Below are 22633 nucleotides of genomic sequence, written 5' to 3' on the forward strand. Positions count from 1 at the left end.
CGAACAGCAGCTCAGGGCGCTGCTGCCACGCTGCCCATGGATGAGGTGAGTGCTGTGCTTTGGGACAGCCCAGGTTGGCTTGCAGGGATCTGTCAGGGGCTGCCCAGCTCCCTGGGCTCTCCTGCAGCTCGGGCTGGTGCTGAGTGTGTGGCTCCTTGCCCCTCTCTCCCTGCAGGCTGAGCAGGATGTCAGCGTGCGAGCAGCTCTGGGACTCCAGCAGGCAGCAGGTAGAGCTCAGGGCAGCCCAGAGCCTTCCCCTCAGCACCAGGGGCAAAGGGACAGGCTGGCAGCCACAGCTGTGCTGGTCTGGGCAGTGCTGACAGGGACTGGGTGTCCCCACCCTGGTGGCTCTGACTCCAGGGAGGGCTCGGGAATGAGGAGAGCCCTGGAATGTGGCTCCAGGCTGCAGGGGGAGCAGGACAGGGCTGGGACAGGTGGGGGTGACCCCCCCACCATCCCACCCTCGGTGTTTGCAGGGCCAGGAGAAAGCTGGGTGGATGGCAGCAAGGACCTCCTCGAGCTCCTCCTGGCTGGGAAGGAGCCCCAGGTGAGAGCTGCAGGCCAGGGACAGCCAGGGCACCAGGGTCCCTGGGGAAGGGAGGGAGCAGGGCTCTGTGCCACCCCTGCCCCGCCTGGGACACACCTGATGGCAGCTGAGCTCTTGGGCTGACCCTGCCCCACACCCCCGTGGGGCCCTCCCTTGTAGGGGACTCCTGGGGGTTCCCAGAGAGCAGGGGAAGGGAGGGGGTCTCTCCTCACCCCTGCCCATGCCAGGCCCTCTGTGCCACCTCTGCCATCTCCATCCCAGTGTGCCCAGTCCCTCCTTTGCCTGCCCTGGTCATGCTGGGATAGGGGAAAGCTGAACATTATCCCCCTCCTCTGACCAGGAGAGCTCCCTGACAGTGGATGGCGTTTTCCACTTGGATGCAGGACAGGTACCCAGAGCCCCAAGTCCTCCTCTGTAGCCTGTCCCCAGCCACATGGGCCAGGGCCATCTGCACCGTGGTGGCCGTGCCATGCTGTGCCATGCTGTGCCATGCTGTGCCATGCTGTGCCACGCTGGCTGTGCCATGCTGTGCCATGCCATGCTGACCCTGCCCTACTGGATATGTCTCTCCTACCAGGAGAAGGTCCTGGAGTTGGCAAGACCCCAGCTGGCCCTGGTTCCCCTTGGCTACAGCGTGTCCCTGCTGCTGTGGGACCCCCACGGCCCTGGGACACAGCTGCCCTTCCAGAGTGTCATCTGGCAGGTGAGGGCACAGGGGACAGGCAGCAGGGAGAGGGGACAGCACAGCTGGGCAGTGCTGGGCTCACAGATCACCCAGCAGACCCCGATCCCACCGGGGCAGGGCCCAGATCCAGCCATGGGTCCCGGGAACCAGCAGCTCCCAGCTTGTCCACAGGTGATTGACACCGTCTTCCAAGAACTGGAGGCCTTGAGGGATGACACCCAGAGCCTGCAGATGGTCAGCCTGGTCCAGGTAGGGCAGGAGCAGGGCAGGATGTCCTGGGTGAGGGTCCCATTTCCTCTCTGCCGCTGCCCAGACCCTGCTGTGCCAAGAGCACATATTGATTGCCCTGTGCTGGCATGCATTCCCCTCATCCAGAGGGTGATCAGGGACTGGAGACCTTTGGATCCCAGGTGTTCTCACCTCTTTCCAGGAGTGCCTTAGCTGCCCACAGAGCACCTCCTGGGCTCCAGCAGCATAGTGGGATCGGGATCACCCACTAACCCCTTCCTGCTCCCACCACAGCTGGGCTTTCCGGGCCAGTCACTGCTCCCTGGGGCCTGAAGGTTCCTCCAGTGTGGCCTCGACTGGCCCAGGAGTGATGCCAGCTCCTGCCACTGGGCTGGGTCCTGCCCTTTGGCTCTGGGATACTGCCAAGGGTCTGATAAGTTCCACACAGGGCTCGGGCGTTCCCAGGGCTCTGCCCTCCCTGGTGCCAGGGCTGGCAAAGCCTTTCTCAACCCTCACCTGTGCATGGCCACCAGCAGTCCGGGCCCCTGGTGAAGGTGGGATGCCAGCAGCCCCGTTTTCCTGCCCTCTGCCTAATGCAGCCCCCTCCTCCCAGGTCAGCACCCACGACAAAGCCTGGGACCTGCTCCGTCCCGACGGCCGAGCCCTGCAGGTGATGGACGTGGCACCCCTGGGCCTGTAGGTACCTGGTGCCCCATGGCTGAGCAGATCTCCTGGGGGCTGGCACCCCACCATCAGGAGTGGGGCTGGGCAGGGAGCATGGTGCCCAGCACAGCATGGCAGGGGTGGGTGTGCCCCTCCTCGCTTGCTCCTGTCTCCCTGTGCTTGCAGGGTGGTGCAGGAGGCAGCAGAAGTGCCTGTGTGCGATGCCCAGGGTGCCATCAGTGCCTATGCCAGGGGGCTGGGTGCCATCCCGGCGCTGTCCCAGGGCTGTGCCCAGCAGCCCCTCGCGGACGGGCGCTCAGCTCTGCAGGGGTGAGGGATTTGGCCCAGACCCCACAGGCTGGGAAGGGCTGGGCCATGGGGTGCTGGCTGCTCTGCTGCAGCCCCACTCCCACACCAGCCCCTCCCCAGGGCCGGCAGCCTCTTCACTCTCACCGTGGAGCGAGTGCTGCAGGGTGGCAGGCGCCAGCGCTCGGCCCTCAGGATCTTGGTGTCCCCAGGGGCCACCGGGCCCTGCCCCAGGCTGTACGTATGGGGCTGAGCTGTGCTCCCCCTCCAGCACTCCCTGTGCCCGCTGTGGGCCAGGGAATTCCATCCTGGAGGTGAAGCAGGAAGGACACCCCAGTGGCTGGGGCCAAGGGGGTGTCACTGCTCCCTGGGGATATGTGACAAGGAACCCATCCTTGGGCTCCTGTGGGTGGGGGTTCAGCTGCCTGGCACAGGAAGAGCCAGCCCTGTCTCTCCACGTGCAGGGAGTGCAGGGAACCTGGAGCTGTCTGCCTGCCCTGGGTAGTGGAGCGGCTGCTGGAGGGGAACAGCCTCACCTTCCTGCTGCTGTGTGTGTCGCTGCCAGGTAGCCCCTGGGACTGGGACACACTCTGGGTGTCCCTTCCCTGAGGATTGCCCCCATCCTGCCCCACACCGGGCACTCTGCCCGGGGACACCAGCTCCACTCATCCCCACACACCGGGACCCCCTGTGCTGGACCCCCGTGGCCCCTGCCCAGGGCTCGCTGTTCTCCAGGCACCTCCAGAGAGGAGATCCTGGGAGCTCTGGCACTGGCTGAGAGAGTGAAGGGGCTGGCCAAGACCATCTCTGCCACACTCTGGGACCCTGAGGAGGAGATTGCGGCGCGCCGGCGGGAGATGCGCGGGCTGCGGATGGAGCTGCTGGCTGGGCCCGGCCGCCCGGAGCAGAGGAGAGCTGTGGCCCGGCTGCAGAGAGCCCTGCGGGAGCTGCAGGTGGGGAATGCCCCTGGACCCACGGCACTGGCACGGCACTCATTCCCTGCGCTGGGTAAGGTGCAGGCTCTCCACCCATCCTGGTGTCAGGGCCCTTGTCCAGCACTGAGGGCAGGGCCTGAAGCTGCCCCAGGGGTGGGATGTATCCCTGGAGCCACGCCAGGCTGGGGGTCTGAAACACCCCAACAAGGACCTCCAGTTCCCCTTTTGCAGGTGCTGAAGAGTCAAAGGTGGGAGAAAAAGCAGGCAGTGGCCAAGGTGCTTGGGACAGCTGAGATGCACCAGCCGAGTGCTGAGGTGGGCAGAGATCAGACCAGGCCCCCTCATCCAGGGACAGTCTGGTGCAGGAAAAGCCCTGAATCCCAGCTGGGTGCCTGTAACATCTCCTTCTCTGCCAGGACCAGGTCTCTGCAGGGAATACAGCTCCACGCCAGCAGCCTGGGAGCCACACACCCCCGACCAGTGGCAGCCTGGAGCCAGCAGAGCCGGAGCGTGGGGCCAGGCATGCATCCAACTGCGTGGAGGGTATGTGGGCACAGAGCATGGCTTTACATGGTGGGAAATCCCTCCTCTCCATCTGAACATCCTTCTTCAGCCCCCATGCCACACTCATCCTCCTCCCCTGTCCCCACACTGCAGGACGATGTGACAGCAAAAGCCAGGGAGGGGACAGCCGAGCTCTGGCCAGCGCAGGGCAGGGGCTGCTGGAGGAGCCATCCCAGAGCAAAGTGTCACAGGCACAGCCACGGCCCGGGTGTGCCAGCGTGAGTGGGAGCCTGCAGGGTCCCTGTGCAGGGCCAGCCCTGCTGCCAGCACTGGCTCCTGGTGCCACCCGAGCCCGCTCTGCTCTCCTGCAGGCAGGGAGCCGGTGCCAGCCGTGCCCATCCCCGCAGGTCCAGCGTGCCCTGGCCAGGGCACAGCGGCAGCGGCTGCGGGCTCGGCACTGCCGGCAGCTCCAGCGAGAGCTCGGGGCCAGCACTGCGCTGGCCCAGGAGCACAGCGGGGAGGTGAGCACAGGCAGAGCCCTGGCACTGCTCTCCCTAGCGCAGCCCAAGGGAGCAGGGACACCCTGGAGCTGCCCTGACCTTGCTCCTGTCCCACAGTGGGACACAGAGCGCTGGCAGCGGGAGGTGACCGCGCTGGGCCTGAGCCTGGAGGCAGCGCTGCGGGAGCGGGAGGCGGCCGAGTGGCACCTGGAGGCTCTGCTGCACAGCCACCAGCAGGAGATGCAGGCCTGCAGACAGCACCTGCTGCAGGTGGGCAGGCAGGGCTGGGGACACCTCTCTGGCTGTGCCAGGGCTGTGCCAGAGCGCCCGGGCATCCTGCAGGTGCTCCGGGAGCAGCAGCGTCTGGCAGAGGAGCGCCGGCAGCTGCAGGAGGCACGGCGGGATGCTGCAGGGCAGGCCCAGCACAGCCAGCACCTGCGGGACACCCCAGCGGCAGGCACAGCCCACGCCACCACACAGACCCCCTGAGCCACGCCCAGGGCGTGGGGACAGCCGGCCTGGCAGGACTGGGTCCCTGCAGCGAGCCACCAGCGATGCCAGGAGCCTGGCCAGCCCCACCCCATGAGTTACCCCAGGCTGCTGCTCCTGAGGGAAAGCCCTGCTGTGCTGGGAACCTGCCCCTGGGAGCACAGGTGGGAGGGCTGGCAGCCCCCAGCTGCAGCACAGAATAAAGTGGGTGCCCCTCAGCCATGTGTTGTCAGGCTCAGTTACACCCCTGGCCCCAAATCTGTCCCCAAGGGGCACAGCCACCATCCCTCAGGGCAGGCAGACACAGGACAGACACACAAATATTGTAGAACTGCAGCTTTAATACCCCGGGTGGCCTCTGCCTGCCAGAAACTTGGTACAAATTTGGGGGGCATTCCCTTGAAGTGCCCACATGCCCCAGTCCCTGGCTGCTCTGCAGAGACACTGCCCCAGGAAGGGGAAACGGGGCCTGGGGACAGCAGGGCTCCAGGCAGGGCCTAGGCTGCAAAACCACGGAGCTGGGAGAGGCCTAGGAAAGCAGCACCAGGAATGGCAGGGATCAAGCAGCACCCATGGGAGCTGAAACAGCACCAGGCCCATGCTGGGCTGGCAGGAGGTACAGCACGGCCAATACTGCCAGAGCATTCCCAGGCCACTGTGGTGTGGGGAAGCAGCTTGAGGACAAGAATGATTTAGGTGGGAAAAGACCTCTGAGATAGAGTCAAACCTGTAACCCAACCCCTGTCAACCAGACCATGGCATTAAGTGCCATGTGCAGTCCTTAAACACCCCCAGGGATGGCGACTGCACCACCTCCCTGAGCAGCCCCTTCCAATGTTTAATCACCCCTTCTGTGAAGAAATCGCTCCTATGGTCCAACCTGAACCTCCCCTGGCACATCTTCAGACTATGAGGCATGCACAAGGGGTTCAGGACCCCCCTAAGGCTGGGCATGCCTGATCCCATGGGAACCCCATGGCACAGAGCCTGGCTGCACTGGAGCTGGGCAGTTTCCCTGTGGAAGCAGGGACAGGGTGCTCTCCCCGGGGATCCCTGGAGCTGTGCAGGCACCCAGCAGGAATGATTCCAGCCCTGAGGAAGGGCTGGGGCTGCCCAGACGTGTGGGAGGAAGGCAGTGACTACGTGACTCCGTAGTACAGGTGCACAGCCAGGCCAATGCACGCCACGGCCATGAAGAAGAGGAGGGTGAGCTGCAAGTTGAAGAGGGCAACAGAGAGGAGAGCGTTGACCAGGATGGAGCAGGAGATGACGAAGAGCCTGGTGATGTTGCTGCTGTGCTTCATCACCACAGACATGATGAGACCATTCAGAGCCTGGCTGAGCACGATCAGCAGCACCCACGGGGAGAAGCCCTCCAGAAACCCGCCCTCCGTGCCGCTCCACAGGGAGCCCAGCAGGTTGAGCAGGACCCCAAAGAAGTACAGGAAGATGTTCTGGAGGCTGAGGGGCAGCGCCTGGCTTTTCAGGATGGCTTCGGTGTAGACAGCAGAGAGGCCGGAGATGAGGCAGTAGATGCAGAGCAGCAGCAGCCCCACGGGGGTGAGGTGCAGGCGAGTCCCCGCGGGATCCCGGGCTCCCCGCAGCCCCCCGCAGCTGTAGGCCAGCCCAGCGGCCAGCAGCAGCAGCAGGGCCAGCCAGCGGCGCGCGCCCAGCCGCCGCCGCAGCAGCACGCTGTACAGCAGCGCCGTGCTGGCCAGCTTCAGGTTGCTGAGCACCTGGAAGGTGCTGGGGTCCATGAAGAGCTGCATGTGCACCACCAGGTTGTTGTTGGCAGCGTAGAGCAGGGCCGAGAGGGCGAAGGGCGCGGCGTGACGCCAGGAGGGCGCCGCAGCCCGCGGCTCTGCCAGCAGCAGCAGCAGGGACAGCGCCAGCTTGGTCAGCTCCACCAGGACCACCACGGACGTGGAGCTGAAGGGGATGGCCCCGTCCACCTTGCAGAGGGTCAGGAGGGGGGCGTGCGAGCCGTAGATGGCCACGGACAGCAGCAGCATCAGTGCCCACAGCCCCCTGTGGAGCAGGCTGTTGGCAGAGCCAGCGGCATTCCCAAACATCCCCATTTCCAGGTGAGAGCCCAGTGAGCTGCTGCCAGCGCAGAGAGGCCACACAGACTCTCACCCTGCGACACGGAAGAGACCAAATACCAAGAATTTAATGAGCCTGATTCAAGCAGGATGTTCCCTGCGACATTTGTGATGCAGCAGGAGAGCAGGGTGCCGTCCCTCGTTAGGAGGAGAACTACAAGCCTTCCTGAGAAGCCACGCAAAGCACATTGCCAGGGCACACCGTGGGCTGGGTGGCAGGGCACGCAGGTGACAGGGCACAGCAGCCCCTCAGTCCACAGGGGCACAGGCAAAGGTAAGGGGAAAAGGCAGCTGGCAGCTCCCCAGTGCCCTCAAGCTGCTGTGGGTTAGTGCAGTGATCACTGCTGCCACGATGCCCAACAAACACCTATCACCAGCCCCCTGACGTGTGGCAGTGGCGTGGTGCAAAGCCCTTTTCCAGGGAAAAGAAGGGTGCAGGTTATGTGCCTCCTAGAGCCTTAGGGGTGCTCTGTGCCTGCTACCTAAGGAGCACCGTTCCTGCAGTCCCTGCTGCCTCCGGGCTCCTCCTCGCTAGTCCCGACCTTTTTTCAGTGAATTCACATAGTCCCGAATCGTCTTCTCAACGTTGGGCACGGCGTAGTTCTGGGCAGCGTAAATCCCGGTGCAGGTGCCGGCCACGAAGCCCAGGACGGCGGAGAAGCGGAGCTTGGCCAGCAGGTATCCCGCCAGGAAGCCTTTGAGCAAGGGCGATGCCAGCAGCGATCCGTCCTGAGGGGAGAGCACCGTGAGGCACGGCCGGGACCGGGGAGGGGCGGCACAGCCCGCGGCCCAGGGCTGAGTTGTGGGCTGTTTTCCCCTGGGATTTGTTCTTTCCCCCGGGATTTGTTCTTTCCCCCACCAGTCCCTCTCAGAGGGCGCGGCCGGTCCGCCCTAAACCCGCTCGTTACCTGCCCCACGCCGGCCTGCACCTCGTCCTCCACCCTGCGCTGCAGGCTCTCCAGCTGCCCCTTCAGGAAGGCGAGGTCCTTCAGCTTAGGCAGCGAGTCCTGCGGAGACACGGAGGTGATTCCCGGCCCCGTCCCGCGGCAGGAACCGGCGCCTCCTCCCCTCAGCCCCGCGGCGCCTCAGCCCCGCGCTCCCCGCTCACCTTATCGTCCGCCATCTTGGCGCCGCCGCCGCCCGCCGCTCATTGGCTGCCGGGGCGCCACGTGACACCCCCGCCGCCGAGCCGCCGCTGATTGGTTGTCACGGGGGCAGCGACTCCTCCCGCGCGCCCCTTCCCGCCACGGAGGAGGTGCCCGGCGCTGATTGGCCGGAGCGGAGTCACGTGGTGGCGGTTGCTCCCTCACGCCGCGCGGGCGGCGCCATCTTGGGGCGGTGTTGCCCTTGAGGGCGGCCGGGCCCGAGCGGGGCGGCGGCTCCTCTGAGGCTGATCCGGCGGGGCTGGAGCGGCTCACGGCCGCCCCCCAGCCCGGCCAGGGCTGCCAGCACCTCCAGCACCTCCAGCACCCAGCCACCGTGTCGCCCCTGGGGACACATGCATGGGGGTCCTGAGCTCCACAGCTTCCCTGGGCTCCTCCCTGAGGGGTCTGATCCAGTCCAGGTTTGGCCGGTGGTTTATGTGTAAAGCTGTGTAATTGAGCATTTGTATGACTTTGTCCCTCAGGATTAAGGATGGCACCCGAAAAATACTTCTGTAAATAAAATATTTAAATTTGTGATTGTAAGGATTAAGCTAAAAGATCTTATTCAGAATTCTTTACCACACAGTGCAATATTTTTGAAGCAATATTGATAGTAAATGTTATTAAAGGTAGTAAAGTTATCACTCAACAGACATTGATGCTTTTCACTTATCTCAGTGCCTCTGATGGGCACTGCTCAGCTCCAGGGAGGAATTTACACATACACTTCCAGAAATAACAGAGTAAGGAAAGAACAAAATTGACTTTAGAGTTCTTTTCCAACCTAAATGACTGTGTGGTTGTGAAAACCGCCAAACACTTACTTTAAAATTTTAAAACCTTAAGAGTGATAAAATAGTTATAAAAATAGTAATAAAAATTAGAGCAATAAGAATTTGGACAATTGGAGTTAGGACAATAAAAAGCAAGGAATTACGAACTCTGGATGCTTTCCTCTCTAACAAAGGATTAACCCTCAAAAGCAATAGCCTGTTGCATATTCATATATGCCATACATGATGCAAATACCCCTTTCAAACTGGGAATTTTTCTGGGTTTTGTCAGCTTCTCCCTTCATCTTATAAATCAATACTTTTGGCTCCAGGGTGTCTGGAAGAAGTCTGTATGATCCGATAAAGAGGCAAGAAATCTTGTCTTGAGATTTTTGGGTGTCTTGTTGCTGTTATCTCTACGTGAATAATTTCTCAGTTATCTTATCCATTCCCTGTGCTGGTCACAAAAAGGTATCTTAGATCACATAACTTCTATTTTAATGTTATGCTATAGCCTAAAGCTGTATTTAACACACTACTGAGAAAGGATTAATACAGTACTACAAAATAACTTTCCAAAACATACAGTATTTGTTATAAATGAATCGGCCAATTTAAGAATGCAAGGAATTTATTGAATTAAATGAAAGTAAAATTGGAAAAGGCACAAGCAAATCAGAGCTCAGCCAGGAGGTGGGTGCTGGGTGAACTGGGTCTATGCAGCGCTGTACCCTGGCAGTTCACAGGGTTTTTTATTCTGTTTCCAGGCTTAGCAGGATTCTGGGGGGTCCTCCTGTTTCCTTCTGTCCTTTTTCACACACTCATGCATGTTCTTTTCTTGTGGTGCTTCTAAACTGAGGTTTTCTCAGAATACTCTGCTGAAATCCTGTAATCCCCTCGAATATCTTGTTCTGGTGACGAATATTCATCTTATCGTTCAAGGCGTATCTTCTAGACAGAATAATCCTTTAGCATAACCACTTTTGAGACAGGAATTCATCCTGTCTATAGTGCTCTTTCCCATCACTTGGTTCCATTAAAAAATATACTGTATTTTTTAGTCCTGAGCACCAATTTATTCTAAATCATATATTACATAGTCAATTTAATATTTGCCAAGAGCCAATCATTTAATATGCTTTTTTCACAGTGATCATCCAATCCAACCATCAGTGCAGCCCTGCCAGGCCAAACAAGTCATGAACAAGCTGCCAGCTCCCACCAGCCACACCCAGACGGTTTTGGAGCCCTTCAGGGACAGTGACTCCAGCACTGCCTGTCACAGTGCTTGCCTGTGGGAACCCAGCACATCCCTCTGGCTTGCCCTGGCTGGCTCCAGACCCTGCCAGGAGCTCCCAGACCTTGGCAAAAAGTAAAAAAAAAAAACAGCTGTTGCTTTGATTTTAGCCCGTGGAAAAAACTGACAACTCTGTATGAGGAATTACAAGCCACGAGGGTTTGAGTGGTGTGGTAGTTGAATTAACACAGGATGAAAAAGTAGAATTTTGGGGGTTTTAGAATGGGGTTCGAGGGGACAAGGTGGAGGGATTTGGGCATGTCCTGACCTTCTTCCCCTTCTTCTTGTCCTTCATGTCTTGCTGTGATGGTGACACTTTCCTGTTGGTTTAAGGTAGAGACACACTGTCCAACATAAATGATAGATATTGGCACATTACTCTAAACATAGCACAGGTAGTTTTTGGTATAAAATGTGAACACCACCCTGAGTGCAGACAGAATGCCATGGCTGACGTGTTAGATAGAGCTCAGCAGGTCAGAGAAAGAATGTAACAGATAAGAGAAAATAAACAACATTGAGAAGCCGACCCTACGCATTCAGAATCCTTCTTTGCCTGCATGAGCTCGGAAAAAAAGCCTTTTACATTCTGGGGTTACCTTGAGCTGCAGCCCCCGAGACTTGCCCACCCTTTCAGTGAGGAACTGTCAGAATCTGTGGGTATTGGTGATTCCGAGATTGTAGAAAGTCTCTGTCTTTCTGCCCCGCTGCCAAAGCAGAAGCCATAATTGGTCTGTGCTGTTTCAAGGTTGTTTATTCTGTTTATCTCTAACATGTTCTGCTGCCCTGCCGCAGCTCTGTCCTGCAGGGCAGCGTGTGGGGCTCTGCCCTCAGTGGGATGGTACAAACATTAAATACCACAAACTACCTGTGCTGGATTTACAATAATGTGCCAATATCTATCATCTACATTAAACAGTGTGTTCCCAGCCTAAACCAATAGAAAAATGGCAACACCACAGTGAAACATGGAGGGCATGAAGAAGGAGGAAAAGGACAGGATACACCCAATTCCTCCATCTTGTCCCCTCTGAACCCCTAATCTAGAAATCTAAAATTTTACTTTTGCACCCGTGTCACACTTAATTATTACTCTTATCAAACACTCAAAGCTTGTAATTCATCCTGTAAGATTGAAAACTCCTCTCCATGGACAGAGATCACAGACAGTGTCTCTGGGGGCTCTGTCCAGGGGGGTTCCTGACCCCTGCCAGGGTCCCAGACCTGCCAGGGCAGCCAGAGGGAAGCCCTGGATTCCCACAAGGAACTTCTCCTGCATATCCAGTTCCTGGCACAACCTGGGGCTGTGGCACCTCTTGTGTGAGCGCAGAGCCCCACACAGCCCCACACAGCCCCACACAGCCCCACAGAGCCGTGCTGGGGCCGCGCTCCCGCTGACACAGCCGCTGAAACCCGACTGCAGCACTTCCAGCTGGGAAAACGGGCGCTGCAGGACTGCAGGCACAGCTGGGGAGCTGTGGGAATGTTGGTTCCAGGGGCTTGGCACAATTTAATTAAACCTGTGGTGCTGGGGGTTATGTGTGTGTAACTCTCGTGGGTGCTCAGAGCACGGAGGCAGCTCCGTGAAGCCTTCTGGGCTCTCAGGCTGCTGCTCTCCGAGTTAATTTAGATGCATTCCCAGTGTATATCACACTGCTCCCACTGAGCACTGGGAAGAGGAAAGGAAAGGGACTCGGGAGGCAGTGGCAGGTGCAGCCCAAAGAAGAAGCATTAATATTGTTATTAATATTAATAGCCAGTTTAAGTCCAACCAAGATTGTTTCCTTGCTTTGCAGGATTCCAGATTTTTTATCCAGAGGCAGGTGTGGATTTAGTGAACCTGACATTTTCCTCAGCCACCTCAAACCAGCCACTTTTCAAGCAGGATTTTTACTTCATGAAAGGAAAATAAAATAAAATAAAATAAAATAAAATAAAATAAAATAAAATAAAATAAAATAAAATAAAATAAAATAAAATAAAATAAAATAAAATAAAATAAAATAAAATAAAGCTGTGTGAGTGACTGCAAGGGTCTTTCTTAGAACACAATCACAACACTTGAAAAGCGCCACTTAGTTCAAGGGTGACTTGGAAAATTTGGGTGTTGGTAAAAAACATGTGAGGGCAGCAGAGCCCTGTGATCAGTCACTGCTGTCACCTGCAGAGAGGTGAGCCCATTGGCAGCCTCAGCAGCTGCAGGACAACATGGCAGAGAGAAGGTTTATATTGGCTGCTGGGCAGGAATTGTTCCCTGGGAGGGTGGGCAGCCCTGGCACAGGTGCCCAGAGCAGCTGTGGCTGCCCCTGGATCCCTGGCAGTGCCCAAGGCCAGGTTGGACAGGGCTTGGAGCAGCCTGGGATGGTGGGAGGTGTCCCTGCCATGGCAGGGGTGGGATGAGATGGTCTTTGAGGTCCCTTCCATTGAAGATCAGTGTTTCCAGGCCATGGTAGGAGCTGAGCACCTGCCCTCAGAGGGTCTGTGAGGGAGCTCAGCTCTGTGCTGTGTGGGGCAGCACGGATGGGTCACTGCTGGTGGTTCTGGGATTTCTGGTGGGAAAACAGCTGGGATGGGAGGGAGGGCTGGGAGAAGCCCTGTCCCTGCTGCATCTAAGCACAGCCAGGCCCCAGCCGTGGCTGGAGGGAGGATGCAGCCATTCTGTGCCTTGCTCAGGAGGATTCTGGCTGTGAACCTCCCTCCCTGCTGCACCTGGCACCTGCTGATTGTGGTGGCCCCTGCACCCGCTCAGCTCCCCTGGCTGAGGTGTGGTGGTGGCATTGCTGCTCCCATGGACCAGGATGGGTCTGCCCCTAAGCCGAGAGCCCTGGGTCTGAGTCTGAGCTGCTGTGGGATGCTGTGTTTAGCACTAAAACTGAGCTATTTGTGCTGTTGGGAGAGCTCAAGGGGAAATTGGTTATCCTGTGTTTGCCAGCTGAGCAGCAAGCTGCCACTCCTGAGGTTTGGTTTTCCTGCCTCTGATCCAGCCCTGCCTCCAGCCCCGCTGCCAGCCAAGGCTTTCACCTTGGCCCTGGCTGTGCCCTTGAGCAGTCCAGGAGCTGAGCCTTTGGCTGGCAGCACGGCTGCTGCTGGAACGAGGCTGTGCTGTCACATTTCCTCTGGGCTTGTGCCTGTCTTTCAACCTGTCCCTTTAATATGGCCCGAGCTTATCAGCATGAGCTTATCAGCATCTGCAGCCCAGCCTGGCTGCAGTGATGGGTGAGATAAGCTTCCATGTGAGGAGGACACAGACTGTGCCCCACAAGGATGGGTTTCAGGTGTGAGCCCTCGGGGGCTGCAGTGCCTTTGCTGCTCTCACAGCTGCTGCCCGTTCCCGTGTTGCTGAGCTCAGCCCCGATGCATTTCTCTTGCATCTCAGCAGGTGCCCACAGCTTTTGCTCTGTGCCCTTGGGAACACTGCTCAGCTGACCAGGACCACGTCCTGCCACACCCCAGGCCAGACCTCCACTGCCCTCAGGGTGTCCCTACCTGGTCCCTCACCTGCTGTCCCCCCTCTCCACTCAGGCCAGCACCAGGCATTTGGCACTCCTGGAGGCCTCAGCAAAGGTTCCTGAGACCTCTGCGAACCAGCTGCCTCTTTGCAGTGGCCTTTGCTGTCCCAGCCCTCCCTCCACAGCCCTTTCATCTGTCGTTTGTGCAATTTTTGCACAGATGCAGTGCCCAGAGATTAGGCTGCAGATTAAGGTTTTACTGCATCCTGAAATGGGCTCCAATTCCCAGTCCCAGCAGGACCAACATGCAGCCAAATCTCTCCTGAAAGCTGACTGGGCTGGAGCTGGGGAGAGAACTCCCACCGTGTTCTCCCATGTGCATGAAAGGTGGAATCCTACATATATAGCCCAGGTGAGGCACCTGGAATTCTGTGTCCAGTTCTGGGTCCCTCTCGACAAGAATGACATTGGGGGGCTGGAGCATGTCCAGAGAAGGGAATGGAGCCAGGGAAAGGTCTGGAGCACAAGATGAGGAGTAGCTGAGGGAGCTGAGTGGGGGCTCAGCCTGGAGAAAAGGAGGTTCAGGTGGCACCATCTCCCTCTCTACAACACCTTAACAGCCAGGTGGGGCTCTGCTCCCAGAGAACAAGGCACAGCACCAGAGGAAAAGGCTTCATTCTGCCCCAGGGGAGGTTCAGGAAGAATTTATTCACTGAAAGTGTTGAGTGGGCTGTGCAGGACAGTCAATGTCCCCTGGAAATACTAAAAAAACCACATGGATGTGGCACCTGGGGACACAGATTAGTGGTGGCCTTGGCAGTGCTGGGTAAATGGTTGGACTCAGTGACCTTAGAGGACCTTTCCAGCCTTAGTGATTCCAAGGTTCTGTGATTCTAGAGGGAGCTGGGCAGCCCAGGGCAGGAGCAAGGCTGTTGTCTCAGCTCCAGCCTGTGCCTGCCCAGCCTCTCCCCATCCTGGGAGAGCCTGCTCTCCCCTGGAAGTCCTGCACAGGCTCCCTGTGCCTGCAGAACTGCCCCATCAGTGGGCTGGGTGTGTTTGTCCCAGCACACACAGGCACACTTGTGGCTGGCATTTCCAAAGCCCCATCCAACACCACAGCCTATCACAGAATCATGGAATATCCTGGGCTGGAAGGGACCCACAAGGATCATCCAGGCCAACTCCTGGTCCTGCAAAGACACCCCACAATCCCACCCCATCCCTGAGAGCATCATCCAAGTGCTCCTGGAGTTCTGGCAGCCTTAGAGCCACGACCATTCCCTGTTCAGTGCCCAACCACCCTCTGAGGGACGAACCTTTTCCTCTGCCACATGGGGCAGACTGTACATTGCTCCCAAAATTTAGGATAATGCAACTCGTCCAGAAGAGGAAAATGTTTTATATGCCAAAAAACAGATAAAAAACCCAATACACCCACAGGAGAACATCAGAGCTGCACATAACAAAGAAAATGGGAAGCGTGTCACAGGGCTGTGGGCTGAGTCAGCTGCTCGGGGGTGCACAGGAGGTCTGGGGGGAGCTGGGGCTGCAGCCGTGGCTGGCACTGGTGCCCAGGGGCAGTGAGGGTGTGTCAGAAGCCGTCGGTGCGCAGGGGCTGGGGCAGGTCGGACACGCTGATCTGCAGGTTGAGCTCTGCCGAGTCCAGGGTCGTGCACGGGGTGTGCGGGTGGCTCCGCTCCAGCACGGCCACCTCCTCCAGGTGCTCCTGCCGCAGGTGCCACAGGAGCTCCCTGGACAAAAAGTGGGGCTCTGCTTCTTCTGGCTCTGGAACAGAAAAAAACAAACCTTCCTTCGCTGGTTGTCCTGAGGGAGAGCTCCGGGCAGAGCTCTGTGAGATGCCCCAAAACATGCACTGTTTCCTGCACAAAATACAGCTTTCACTTCCCACTTTCAGCATGGCAGAGGGGAAAAGTTCAAACACAAAGTGCGGGGAGGAGTGTAAATTTACAGGCACTATGTGCTGGATTCCAGTAATGCTTGTGATAGGAGCTGCCTTGCTGGATGGAAATGCTTCTCCCCATCAGGGACAGCGCTGAGTTTCCTCTGAAGAAACCCACATTCATTAAAGCAAAATGCTGATTTTATCTGCTGGAGGTGAGGAGATGGGAGATGAAAAGATGATGGGAATGAGGGAAAGCCTCGGAATGGCACAGGGCCAGCACACACTCCTCCCGCTGCTGGGGACAGGTGACAGCCCCAGCAGTTTCTTCCAGGAACATGGACAGGGACGGCTGCAGCTGCTTGCCCGGGATGCCTCCTGTTGTACTTAATGCTTGCAGTAGGCAGCTTGTCTCAGGTCCCCCTGGGGACTTCAGATGGGACAAGAAGTGCTGCCACCACCTCCCCTGCTCCTCAGACCCACAGCAAGAAGTCCTTAGAATTGTGGAATTGTGGAATACCCTGAGTTGGAAGAGATCCACAAAGATCATCCAGTCCAGCTCCTGGCCCTGCACAGACACCACCAGAGCTTTGTGGAGATGCTCCCGGAGCTCTGGCAGCCCTGGGGCTGGGACAGTTCCCTGGGGAGCCTGGGCAGTGCCTGATCTCCTCTGGGGAAGAACCTTTTCCTGCTATCCAGACTAAATCCCCCTGGCACAGCTCCAGCTGTTCCTTGGGGTCCTGTCCCTGGTCCCAGGGAGAAGACCTCAGAGCTGCCCTGTGGATTTCTCTCTCGGGGTTCCTGAGGGTTAGGGTGACCCCAAGAGAGATCCGAAAAGAGTCTTTGCTTCCCTAGCCAGAACGCAACTAAATGAGGAGTCTTGGAATGCTTTAAGTGTTCTTTAAGTTTGTTGATTTCTTCTTATCTATAATATTTTCTCTCTGACCTGCCAAGCTCTGGCTAGCAAGGAGGCCATAGCATTCTGTGTGCCCCCTTGGGCAGTGTTTACCTGTTATATCAAAAATTACGTATACTATGTTTACAATTTATTACCAATACCTAATATTTATGTTGGACAGTGTGTCTGTACCTTAAACCAACAGAAAAGTGTCACCATCACAGCAAGACATGGAGGACAAGAAGGAGAAAAAGGCTAAGACATGCCCAGATTCCTCCATCTTGTACCCCTGAATTACATTCTGAAAAACCCCAAAATTCTACTTTTCCACCCTGTGTCAATTCACCTATCACACTACTCAAACCCTTGTGACTTGTAATTCCTCATCCAGAGTTGGCAGCTTTTCACAGGCTAAAACTGAAGCCACAGATGTTTTTGACTTCTTGTCAGGGTCTCTGAGCCCCCTGCCAGGGTCTGGAGCCAGCCAGGGCAGCCCGAGGGATGTGCTGGACCCCAACACTGCCCCTCAGGAGGAGCTGCAGTCCCTGGGAGCTCTGACCTCAGTCTCCTCTGCTCCAGCTGGACAGGCCAAGTGCCCTCAGCAGCTCCTCGTGTGGTCCCTCTGGGCCCTTCACCATCCCCATGTCCCTCTTTAGGACACTCCCTAACAGCTTTAGATCTTTCTCATCTTGTGGTGCCCAAACCTGCCCCAGGGCTCGAGGTGAGGCCACCCCAGCTCAGAGCAGAGTGGGACAATGCCCTCCCTCACCCAGCCAGTGATGCCAGGCTCGGTGGCATTCCTATTTCACGTGGGAATGCAGCCCCTCCCATGGCAGCAGGGGCCACCACGGTCCCCTGGCTGGGGACATCGGCCGAGCCCTGCAGGGACACTGCTCCAGGTGACTCGGGGCTGGCAGAGCCCAGCACTGTCCTGGGCACCCCAGCCCTTCCCCTCACTCACCCTCGTAGGCAATGAGCCTGTAGGCATCTGCACACTCCTTGGAGCCTCTCAGGATCTCCTCCAAGGCCCTGTAGAAAAGCTTGGCCTGCTCCAGGCGCTCCTCCCGGCTGAAGGCAGCACAGTCCTCCTGGGACATGGCGAAGAGGGTCTGCAGCGGGGTGGCATATTCCACAGCACAGTGCCAGAGCTGCAGCGGTGGGAGGACAGGAGATGGGCACAGGAGGGCTGGGCAAAGGGCTGCTGGGAGACCCTGGCACTGGGCACAGCACTCAGGACCTCTCAGCTCCTTGGCCTGCCTGCCACTGGGAACACTGGGACTGGGAACACTGGGACTGGGATACTGGGTCTGGTCCCAGAGTCCCCCTGCCTCGTGCAGAGCAGGGAAAGGGCAGCTGGCCTGACAGCTCCAGGTGTCCCCTCTGCCAGGTGGGCTCAGGGAGCTGCCTGTGCCCATGGGGGGCAGCCACTGGCTTTGTCAGTGCTCCCAGGAGCAGCCTGGAGGGTGATCTTCCCATGGAATTTGGTCCCCTAGGGAGACATCCCTTCCCTGTGATCACACCTTCTTAGTGGCTATACAAAGGGAGGTGGAGGGACAGCACCAATCTTTGCTTTCTGTGAGCAGTGACAGGACCCAAGGAATGGCTGGAGCTGTGTCAGGGCAGGGTTAGGCTGGATATCAGAAGGTTCTTCCCCCAGAGGGTACAGGGGGCACTGAACAAGGAATGGTCACAGCCCCAAGGCTGCCAGAGCTCCAGGAGCTCTTGGACAATGCTCTCAGGCACAGGCTGGGATTGTTGGGGTGTCTGTGCAGAGCCAGGGGTTGGACTTGATAATCTTTGTGGGTCCCTTCCTACCCAGAATATTTTGTGATTCCATTGTTCTAAGTCTGAGCATCCTAACAGAGAGCTGGGGGCAGAGCACAAACACTGGACAGACAGAGGCACAGCTGGAAGGAGGCTGAGCAAAGAAACAAGGAGAAATCTGATAAATCCATAACGATGCCAAGGAGGAGCGGTGCTACCAGTAACTCTTACACTGGGTAAACTGGAAAGTTTAATGGAGTGAATTAGAAGGAAGAGGGATGTGATCCCAGGTAAATGCAGAGAAGCAGGAGGTTCCCAGGCTCAGCAGGTGGGGCAGGTGCTTCCATGGGCTCTGCTCTCTGGGAGGGACTGCCAGGAAGCTGAGGGGCAAATATTACTGGAAGGCCAAGTGCAGGCCCAGAGCTGCTGGAGCTCCCAGGGAGCAGAGTGACCCAGCAGGAGGCTGGCAGAAGGAACACAGATCAGCTGTGCTGCAGGAAAAACCCACAGCTTCCCCCAGCAGGGCAGGAGAGGCTCGGGGGTCCTTGCAGCTGGGCTTTAAAAACTGCAGCTCGGAGCTCAGCCTTTGCCAAAGGGCAAACCAGGGCACCCAGGTGAGGAGCAGAGCTCTGCCCATGTCTCCATGCACAGCACCAGGGTGTTCCCTCCTCCAAGGGGCAGGGACAGGGACCAGTCTGCCCAGAGATGTGGGAGGAGATGGAGAGATTTAGGGCTCACCAGCCTAGAAAAGGGGTGACTGGGGGAAAGGAGGGAGTCAAATAATGACTCACATCTTCAAGCACCTCTTAACAACACAAGGAAACATTCATCCTATGGGAAGTGATGCTCTGTAGCCCACATCTGGTTTTTTCTGCTCGGTTTTCTACTGTTTTCTGGACTTCAGTCAGCCCCAGGAGGGGCTAAGCAAGCCCACCATCCCTGCAGCTCAGCCTGGGAAAAGGCAGCCAGCAGGAAAGGGTACAGGAATAGGATCTCTTCATCTCATGGAAGCCTGGTGAAAGCTGGGAGTATCTAACAGGAGATGTGACAGTCTCCTGTCCTTATGGCCACTTCTGGGGCCAGCAAGGCTTTTGGGATGATGCTCCCAATGCTGCTCTCAGCATACCTGGTTTTCTTCATCTGTGATTGCGTAGAGGCTGTGTTTGTACACCCTCTTTTTGATGCCAGCTCGGGCCAGGATGGTTTCAGTGAGCTCTGTCACGTACTGGATATTGCTGTCAGCTTTCTCCAGGTCATCATAGATCTCACAGCTCAGAGGGAACAAGATGTGGAGCTTCCAGGTCTTCCTGCATGCTGGCAGGTTGGGATTGGCTCTGCTGAATTCCTCCATGGATTTTTTCAACCCTGGTGGAAGAGAGCATCAGGCAGAGGTGCCTGGTGTGAGTACAGCTGCATTCTGCCTTGCTCCCCATTTCCCTGCCAACACTGTAAAAGTGGGAGGATTGTTATTAGCAGCTATTTCTATCTGTAGGCATGGGAATGCAGGGAGACAGCTACGTACGTGGCAGGATTATTTTTAGGTACCCAACATAATAGGACCAGGCAAGCCCATGAGCGACGTTCTGCTTGGACCTCTCGGACATCTCAGACATTTCCACTGCTGAGGGCTTCTGTGGAGGGAAGGACAGACACAGCAGGTGATGACAGCTGCCACCTGGGCCCTTCTGCAGCAGTCTCCAAAGGGATTGGAGAGCTGCAAAGAGATTTGGAGAGTGAACAACCCCACCAGCCCCTTCCCCCAGCGTGCAGGGCAGAGCCCCTGACAGCCCCCACAGCCCCTACAGAGGAGGGAAGTGGGGCTGGAGTGAGCCAGGCATTTCCCTGGCTGCACCTTCCACTGGGATCGTGTGTCCCAGTGCAACTTGTGCATCTGCCCTGTGCTTCCAGCATGGGAGAGGAGGCACCCCAGTGCCTGATGGTGGGATTCCTCTGCCAGCTCTGTGTGTGGAGATGGGTGTCCTGTCCCACAGGCTCCTGTTAGAAGCACCTTCTGCAGCCTGTGTGCCCTTCCTGCCCCGCTGGGGCACAGCAGAGCTCTCCCACTTCTGCAGAAGCACCTGGGGCTTGGCTCTGCCCCAACACCACACTGAGAATTGAGAACACACCGACTCTACTGTCACCTCAAGCACCAGCTTGACTGACAGATTTAAAGTACCCCTGTTTTTGTGTCGGGGGCCATGCCATGCCCTGAAATGGCTGTGCTCATTGGGAGGCAGCTTGACCCTCCTGCCAACACTCCTGGCAGCACAGGGCCAGGGGGATGAGCTCTGCAGGGCTGAGCTGAGAGTGCTCCTCCCCCGAGGCCGGGCATGAGAGGCCATGCAGAGCTGGCTATGTGCCCCCACGGCCGCTCAGGGCTGAAGGGTTCCCTGGGCAGCCAGCCAGGCTGGAGGAGTGGGAGCCTTACCTGGAGGCCCAGGGCAAGGATGAGGAGCTGGCACAGACTGGCCAGGATGAGGTGGAGGCCGAGTTTCTGTCCATCACCGAGGAGAGCCACGCAGGCTGAGCCACAGACGAGCAGCATGGGCCCGTGCCAGCGTGGGGAGAGGCAGCTGCTCAGGGCCCTCCAGAAGCTGCCGCGGTGCCTGGGTGGGAGAGGAAGACAGCAGTCAGGCTTGCGGCCACCTACCCACCCTCAGCAGCCATGGCCAGGGCTGCTCCCATCTCCTGGGTGCCACCAACCTTCCAGGGCACTGCAGAGTTGTGTGGGACCGTGCCCAGCACACCCCAGTGCCCCAGAGAGGGCCTGGGTGCTTTGCAGCACCTGTGGGACTCAGAGGGAGCAGATGGAATGTCACCCTGGACAGCAAAGGGAGACAACAGCCCCCTGCCCTCCAGCACTGGGTGGTGGGGAAAGGCTGGGGGCCAAGATCTGTTCCCCAGGAGAGGAGACATCCATGGATGGGGAACAGCTCTAGGGGGGCTGGGCAGGTGGGAGAGGGAGCAAGAGATGAGAGGGACAGGAGGGTGACAGAGAGCACGTGTGGGCACAGAGACCAGGAGCAATCCCGAGGCTGCCCGTGTCCCCAGGGTGGTGGCAGGAACGCGGCAGGCAGGCACCCAGCCCTGCTGGCTCACCTGGACTCCAGGTGGAAGATCTCCTCGGCCAGGTAGCAGAGGCCCTTGAGCAGCTCCCCGGCCTGCAGGGTGGCGAAGTGGAAGGCGAGGCTGCGGGCGGTGGGCAGCAGGGGCTGCCCGGCGAGGAGCAGAGCGGCGGCACAGGCGCCCAGCAGCAGCAGCACGGCGCGCCGCGCCCGCCCGCCGCGGGGCTGCGGGATCAGCGGGGCCCGGCGCTGCCGCCGCCGCTCCCGGCACATCTGCGGCGGCTGCAGCCTGTCCCCGGTGCCCACGGCAGCAGCTCGTCCTCAGCACTGTGCGAGCGGATAAGAGCAGATCAGGGGATGCGTGCGCCCAGCGCTCAGCGAGCATCCCGAACGCACAACGCTTTGGGGCGGCTCCCCTGCGCTTCCCTCCTTAGCGCTGTCTCTGTGCCCAAATGGGCTCGGCGAGGCAGAGCCCCGCTGCTCACCCCGCTGCTCACCCCGCTGCTCACCCCGCTGCTCACCCCACTCCTCACCCCGCTGCTCACCCCGCTGCCCACCCCGCTGCTCACCCCGCTCCCCACCCCGCTGCTCACCCCGCTGCCCACCCCGCTGCCCACCCCGCTGCCCACCCCGTTGCCCACCCCGCTGCCCACCCCGTTGCCCACCCCGCTGCTCACCCCGCTGCTCACCCCGCTGCTCACCCCGCTCCTCACCCCGCTCCTCACCCCGCTGCCCACCCCGCTGCTCACCCCGCTGCTCACCCCGCTCCAGGCGATGCCAGCCCGCCCAGCCGTGTCGCTGCCCTCCAGGCGGTTTCCAGCGGCAGCCCCGCGGTCCGTGCCCGAGCTCCGCTCCCCCCTGGCACCGGGAGCTCCGTCAGAGGCTGCCCGGACACCGCCGGAGCCCCCGCGACCTGCGGCTCCTGCAGCTCGCGTGGAGCTGCGCAGAAAAGCGCGCCGAAAAGTGAAAATGAAAGAAGCTCCGGCAGCCGTGAGAGCTCTGGGATGTACAGTGCCAGAGCTCTCCCACACAGGCGTCCATGAGATCTCTCAGCCCGCAGGAAATCCAGGCACTGTGGCAGCACTAGATTTCGATATCCGTGAGCTTGCACATCCTGGAAAGCCCCAAGTCTGCCAGTCTGAGGGGAACTGGAATGAGGAAGGAAACCAGACTTTATTGAGATTTCATCTGTCAAGGGCAGCAGATTTCAAAGATTGCACTGATTCAGCTCAGCAGGTTGCCAGGGGCAAGACAGACTCAAGCTCCATCTAGCAGAAGGTGACTCACAGCACCCTGGATGCCCCTACCCCACACATTTCCAGGAGATGCCAGGCTGGGAAGCAGTGCCCATGAGTGCTGGCAGCACAGCAGGGGCTGCCTGCA

The 22633-nt window shown here is 58.5% G+C and overlaps 3 protein-coding genes and 1 long non-coding RNA gene across 9 annotated transcripts; 1 reads left to right on the forward strand and 3 right to left on the reverse strand.

Annotated features, from left to right (window-relative positions):
• Nucleotides 1–5178: 5178 nt before the first annotated feature.
• Nucleotides 5179–6935, reverse strand: SLC35A4 (solute carrier family 35 member A4). The gene has a single exon (XM_002190512.5). It carries the CDS (start codon nt 6933–6935, stop codon nt 5997–5999), a length of 939 nt encoding a protein of 312 aa, XP_002190548.3. The 3' UTR covers nt 5179–5996.
• Nucleotides 6936–7009: 74 nt separating this feature from the next.
• Nucleotides 7010–8175, reverse strand: LOC100220927 (SLC35A4 upstream open reading frame protein). Its single transcript, XM_002195299.4, has 3 exons — nt 8068–8175; nt 7868–7966; nt 7010–7688 (listed from the first exon to the last, which is right to left on the reverse strand). The coding sequence occupies exons 1-3, from the start codon at nt 8080–8082 to the stop codon at nt 7491–7493; spliced, it is 312 nt and encodes a 103-aa protein (XP_002195335.1). The 5' UTR covers nt 8083–8175; the 3' UTR covers nt 7010–7490.
• Nucleotides 8176–8238: 63 nt separating this feature from the next.
• LOC115497143 (uncharacterized) lies at nt 8239–12191 on the forward strand. Of its 3 annotated transcripts, none has more exons than XR_012058185.1 (3): nt 8239–8523; nt 9210–9348; nt 10028–10703. It is a non-coding gene; the product is annotated as an uncharacterized lncRNA (long non-coding RNA). The 3 variants fall into 3 exon arrangements; XR_003962721.4 differs by lacking the exon at nt 9210–9348 and adding an exon at nt 11971–12191 and having other exon boundaries at nt 8241–8523; nt 10028–10249; XR_012058183.1 differs by lacking the exon at nt 9210–9348.
• Nucleotides 12192–15002: 2811 nt separating this feature from the next.
• Nucleotides 15003–22339, reverse strand: STING1 (stimulator of interferon response cGAMP interactor 1). 4 transcript variants are annotated; one of them, XM_072935359.1, is made up of 7 exons: nt 22012–22337; nt 21285–21577; nt 20614–20791; nt 19708–19816; nt 19312–19550; nt 17383–17509; nt 15003–15408 (listed from the first exon to the last, which is right to left on the reverse strand). In XM_072935359.1, the coding sequence occupies exons 2-7, from the start codon at nt 21521–21523 to the stop codon at nt 15215–15217; spliced, it is 1086 nt and encodes a 361-aa protein (XP_072791460.1). In that variant the 5' UTR covers nt 21524–21577; nt 22012–22337; the 3' UTR covers nt 15003–15214. The 4 variants fall into 4 exon arrangements, with proteins under 4 accessions (XP_072791460.1, XP_072791459.1, XP_072791458.1 ...); XM_072935358.1 differs by having other exon boundaries at nt 17383–17569; nt 22000–22333; XM_072935357.1 differs by having other exon boundaries at nt 17383–17569; nt 22012–22332.
• Between the last annotated feature and the right edge of the window lie 294 nt (nt 22340–22633).

This window comes from Taeniopygia guttata, chromosome 13 (genome assembly GCF_048771995.1).
Source record: "Taeniopygia guttata chromosome 13, bTaeGut7.mat, whole genome shotgun sequence".
Classification (NCBI taxonomy): Eukaryota; Metazoa; Chordata; class Aves; order Passeriformes; family Estrildidae; genus Taeniopygia; species Taeniopygia guttata.